The following is a 5,350-nucleotide window of genomic DNA, read 5'->3' on the forward strand; positions in this document are numbered from 1 at the left end:
GCAGACTGAAGACAGGATCACTGAGAGGTGTGGGGGCCAATGGGATTCACTCAGACCAGGAAGAGACTCAACAAGACTACAGAAAAACACACAATGACTACAAAACGGAGCAAAAGAAGCAAAGAACAGAAACAAAAACAGCAATACATTATAGAGACAAGGAATGAGTACAAAGACACAATGAAAGTCATGTAGAAAAAAACTACAGAGAGACAGTGACTGAAAACTGGAACTAAATGACCACAAGCTGCACCACTGAAGTGTGAGTGTCCGGCTCCTGTGTGCGCTAAGAAAAGCAGTTTGGTGTTTCTATCGTGGAGATGTAATATTGGAAAGAGTGATTTCACAAAATGCAATAATAAAAACATCACAGACAAACGTTCACAAATAAAAGCTGTTCACTACAAAGTCTTCTCAATTGACAGAGACTTACAGATCCTGGCCTTCTTTTAATCCCAGTTCTTATTATTGAATGCAAATAATAATAAATTGAGTTTGGAGAATAATATAAACAACTCCACAGTCCAAATTGTTTTTAACCTCGACACAGGAAGCGCACACCACAGCTGATCCACTCCAAAAAGTGAGAATTTAGAAAGAAAAGTAAGAAATAGGGAGGTGTGTGGCGCAGTGGTTAGTGCGTTGGTGTTGGGATCAGGGGAGCACAGGTTCAAACCCCACTGCAGTCAGCATGTCGTTGTGTCCCTGAGACACTTCACCCCAAACTGCTCCTGTGGGGATTGTCCACAGTATTGAGTATGTAAGTCGCATGTCGTGTAAAAATATGAAAAAGTCAGGAATTTTGAAAGAGTAAGATTTTTGGAATACAAATTCGAAAAGTTGAAAAGAAAATCGCAGTTTTGAAAAAAGTTTGAATTTGATAAAAAGTCAGATTTTTTTCAAAAAAGTCAGTATTTGGAAAAAAGTAAGAAATATGTTAAAAGTCAGGAATTTGAAGATTTGAAGATTTTGGAGGAAAAAGTCAGAATTTTAATAAAAAGTAAAAAAAAAGTTCTTATGAAGCAGATTGAGGCAGGCGTACAGATTCACACTTAAAGTCTTATCCTACAGAACAGAACAGAGATAACATCTGATGCTTTCACAACACACACTATCTGCTCTTTTTAAATCCTAGTACTCCACAAAACGTTGAAATGTAACTGTAATCAGATTACATCTTTTACCTTTATTGTATCCTACCAGTACATGTAATCCATTACCACGTGAACTCTCCTCAGTACAAACAGCAGCATGATATATTTTAATGTCATTTTTCCATGACTTCCCGTCAACAGGGCTTCTCTCCGTTGCTCGGGAAAATGTTTTAAAAAATATCTCATAAAGCAGATTCAGGCAGTATAGATATGATCTTTTTAGGTTTGACTAACACTGTAATCCTGCTGTAAACATGTGACCCATTTCTCCCAGGCAGCTCGTCCACATAATGAAACTCTCCTCAGTACAAACAGCAGCATGATATATATTGATGTCATTTTTTCCATGACTTCCCGTCAGCAGTGATTCTCTCCGTTGCTCCGCAGTGACCTCTGACCCCTCACCCTGCCCCCCCGGTGGTGATTTATCCCTCTGACACGCCAGCAGCTGTGTCTCCGTGTGGGCCGATATTAGCCGTGACTAATCGATAACAGACTTCAAAAAACACCAGGCGTGAGATCTGGAGGGAATACAGAAACACAGCCGCTCTGACACCGGACACCAGGAGCAGCAGGAGGTTCACACAAAATATATTACCATCTAGTTCAGACTCACACTCAGTAGTTTCTTTTTATGTATATCTTCTTATCTGACTTTTCTTTTTCTTAATTTCCTTTATTTTAACTTTTTTGCTTCTGGTGTGAAAAAGGGATTCCTAATTATTTAGTAAGTTAATAATTATTTTCTATATCCTTTAAACTGCCATACGTATCAGTATTGTCTCGATTTAGAGTCAGATGTATGTTTGACTTTCTTCTCTCCTCTGTTTATCTCATTTTTATTATTCTTAAATTGGGAATGTTGGGGTCAAAATAAAACATTTTTAAGTTCCTTTTTGAATATTAAAGATAGCATTTATGTGGTTTTCTAATCTGCAATGTACCTTCTTGTTTTACAATGCGTGGACCCTTTGTTATACTTTCACTACCCTCAAATTAAGACGGAAATAACACATTTTTATTCTTCCATTTCCTCCATACATCACTGACCCATCTTTAGCACAATGTGCACATATGTGTCACAACTGCGTGTCTGTTTCCCTCTCTGTCAGGACGTGCCTCATGGGAATCAGAGACAATAACAAGTATTATTTGATAAAATATATTTTATTTAAAACTTTGGGGACAAAAAGACAAAAGTTTCCAAACAAATGCACGGCATCTCTGAAACTCACATTTCTAAATCAAGTATAAATAGTCTCTTCATCGTGTGATCCAGCATGTGTGTGAGTGTGAGTGTGAGTGTGAGTGTGAGTGTGTGAGTGTGAGTGTGTGAGTGTGAGTGTGTGTGTGTTATGTGACTCTTCCCTGAGAAAGTCTTTGAGGATGTTCAGGTTTTTAAATCATTCTCCTGTCAGCGTCTCACTCTCAGCGTCTCACTGTCAGCGTCTCACTCTCAGCGTCTCACTCTCAGCGTCTCACTCTCAGCGCAGCGAGCCCTCTCATCTTTAAACACTCTCTGCCGTCCTTTATCTGCAAACACATGAAATATCTCAGTCAGATAAACATGAAGAAATATAAACTTTAAGTGAACCACAAGTCAGGAAAAGATGCAAACAGAATGAGGTCAAATGCACGAGAAGTGATTTTATTTTCTAAGAGAAATAAAGACACAATAAATCTAATGGTTCTGTCACATTAAGGGTCAAAGCCAAGAGGAAGCTGCTAATGATGTTCTATATCACAAAAAACACGTGTGTGTGAGGAATGTACATTAACTGCAAACATGTGCATTTAAAAGCACATTTTACTCGCACAATCTTCCAAAAGTGCATTTTACACTCCAAAGCTTAAAGGTAGGGTAGGTAATTTTGAGAAACCGGCTCGAGATCGCTAGAATTTGAAAATACACAACCGGAGAAAATCTGCCACTTCCTCACAGAGCCCCTCCTCCAACACACACGAGCGCGCACATGACCAATGAGGGCACGAGATAAGTTTGTGCACAGATGGAAGGCTGACAGGCAGGTAGGCCATCCAGTTATTTTAGCCGGGCCGGCTCAGATGATTGGTCGTGCTTTTTACAGTACTACGGCTTCCACAGATGATATTTCTTTATGGATTTGTTGTCAAAGCACTTCAGATATTCATTGCTATCGGGATGTTAAGAGCATTCCATGGAATATAACAAAAAGTGTATCTCGAGCCGGTTCCTCAAACTTACCTACCCCACCTTTAATAACTGTGAAGTCACGATTGGAAGATAAAAGCTGGATCAAACTGCAGAACATCTTGAAAAGCTTCATCAAGAATACAGAAGCCTGCTGATGAGCCTGTCATGTGTTAGAGCCACTCACTTTCATATTCACATGTAATGATCTGCTCTGTATTTGAATCCACTTGGCCGTGCAGTAAACCCTTCACCCTGACTTGAGGCGCAGATGGCCCACATTCATTTCCAGAGGCAAGAGAAAGCTAATGATGTTGTATCTCAGATTATGCTTTGCACTAAACTAGAGCTAAAAAAGAGAATACAGAAACAGGAATGTGAGGAATGTACATGGACAGCAAACATGTGCCGTGCGTAAAAGCACTTTTTTTACGCACAAAAATCCTAAAAATAAGTGCTTTTTACGCATAAAACCCTCTGGTTGCTCAGGCAGAAGTTGCAGATGCTGCCCAAAATTCATTTCCAAAGTCAAGAGAAAGCTACTAAATATGTTGTATATCAGATTATGCTTTGCACTGAAGTCAATTTCAAAAAGAGAATACAAAACACGTGTGTCTGTGAGGAATGTACCGTGCACAAAAAACTACAGAAAAAGTGCCTTTTACGCATAAAATCGGTTCTGATTCCGGTAACCCTCACCCCTTTCCTCTGGCTGCTCAGGCAGAAGGTGCAGATGCCCCTCATTAATGTCCAAAAGCAAGAGAAAGCTTTGATGTTGTATCTCAGATTATGCTTAAGAAATTAAGTTAAAAAAGCGAATACAAAAACATGTGTGTCTGTGAGGAATGTACCATTACGCACACAATACTACAGAAAAGGCGCTTTTTTACGCACACAAATCCCCCCCAAAAGAAGCGCTTTTCACGCATCAAATCGGTTCTGATTCCGGTAAACCTCACCCCTTTCCTCTGGCTGCTCAGGCAGAAGGTGCAGATGCTGCGCGGCTGCAGCGCTCCGCTCTCTCTCGGCGCATTCCCATGCAGGCACGGCTGTCCCTCCGCGCCTCCGTCCCCCAGCAGCAGCACGTTGGCCAGGTGAGAGATGTAGCTGGAGGCCAGGCGCAGAGTCTCGATCTTGGAGAGCTTCCGGTCCACCGGCTCCGTGGGGATGAGGCTCCGCAGGGAAGTGAAGGCGGAGTTCACGCTCTGCGTCCGGCCGCGCTCCCGAGCGTTCGCCGCGCTCCTCTGCTGCACAACCACCGGCATCTCGGCGCTCAGCCTGCGGGAAATCCTGCTCCTTTTCCCGCAGTAGCTCTGCTCCGAGCCGCCGCCGTCGCTCTGGTTCTCCTCCTCATCCTCCTCAGAGGTGACGACGTCAGAGTAAAGTAAGTGTGACGCCATGGGCCGCAGCATGGTGGCGAAAGTCATGTTTAATACAAAATAAAAAGTCCCGGTGCCAAAATCCTCCGTTTGATCACCGAGAGCAGAAGCAGAGAGGATCCGACATCCCGGTACCGGCTGCAGGAGACCCGGGGTATGAGTGTTGTTGAATGTGAGAGACCCTCCTCGCGCTCTCTGCAGACTGTATGACTGATACCTGGCAGAGGCTCTTATAGCCGGGGGGAGGGGCTGCTCTCTGCGGGACAAACTCACTCTTAGGCCTACTCCTCAGAACTCTGTGGAAAGATTACTGTGTTGAAAGATAAAGACTCAAATAGAGAACACAAGTTATACTTTACGTGAGTATTACCACAACGCACTGTTTAAGGTACAAGAAAGTACAATTATTACTAAAAGTGCTCAACAAAAATAATACTGAATGTGTATCAAAACGTTTCTCGTCTACAGCAGTAACATGCTGCTTGATGCAACAATATTAACCATCTAATAATGTAATATATATAATATATGGAGGCCTTTCTTCTGCAGCGTTACTCTTCCACCTCGGATGTTAATCCACTATTCTTATATGCACCATACTGAACTTTTCCTCATGTAGTCATATGAACAGTCTTGGTGCTGTTGCT

The 5,350-nt window shown here is 42.1% G+C and overlaps 1 protein-coding gene across 3 annotated transcripts; it reads right to left on the minus strand.

Annotated features, from left to right (window-relative positions):
• Nucleotides 1-2,317: 2,317 nt before the first annotated feature.
• Nucleotides 2,318-4,998, minus strand: LOC117470802 (transcription factor 15-like). 3 transcript variants are annotated; one of them, XM_034115693.1, is made up of 3 exons: nt 4,284-4,998; nt 2,611-2,687; nt 2,318-2,568 (listed from the first exon to the last, which is right to left on the minus strand). In XM_034115693.1, the coding sequence occupies exons 1-2, from the start codon at nt 4,749-4,751 to the stop codon at nt 2,625-2,627; spliced, it is 531 nt and encodes a 176-aa protein (XP_033971584.1). In that variant the 5' UTR covers nt 4,752-4,998; the 3' UTR covers nt 2,318-2,568; nt 2,611-2,624. The 3 variants fall into 3 exon arrangements, with proteins under 3 accessions (XP_033971584.1, XP_033971575.1, XP_033971569.1); XM_034115684.1 differs by having other exon boundaries at nt 2,318-2,595; nt 2,638-2,687; nt 4,284-4,997; XM_034115678.1 differs by having other exon boundaries at nt 2,318-2,687; nt 4,284-4,993.
• Nucleotides 4,999-5,350: the final 352 nt, after the last annotated feature.

This window comes from Trematomus bernacchii, unplaced genomic scaffold (assembly GCF_902827165.1).
Source record: "Trematomus bernacchii unplaced genomic scaffold, fTreBer1.1, whole genome shotgun sequence".
Taxonomy (NCBI): domain Eukaryota; kingdom Metazoa; phylum Chordata; class Actinopteri; order Perciformes; family Nototheniidae; genus Trematomus; species Trematomus bernacchii.

Bases quoted from the DNA above. Each gene is read 5' to 3' on its own strand.
- LOC117470802 (XM_034115693.1), bottom strand. From the start codon at position 4,751: ATGACTTTCGCCACCATGCTGCGGCCCATGGCGTCACACTTACTTTAC. The intron at 2,688-4,283 runs GTGAGGTTTACC...ATGTGTTTGCAG, and splicing joins TGAGCAGCCAGAGGAAAGGG to ATAAAGGACGGCAGAGAGTG.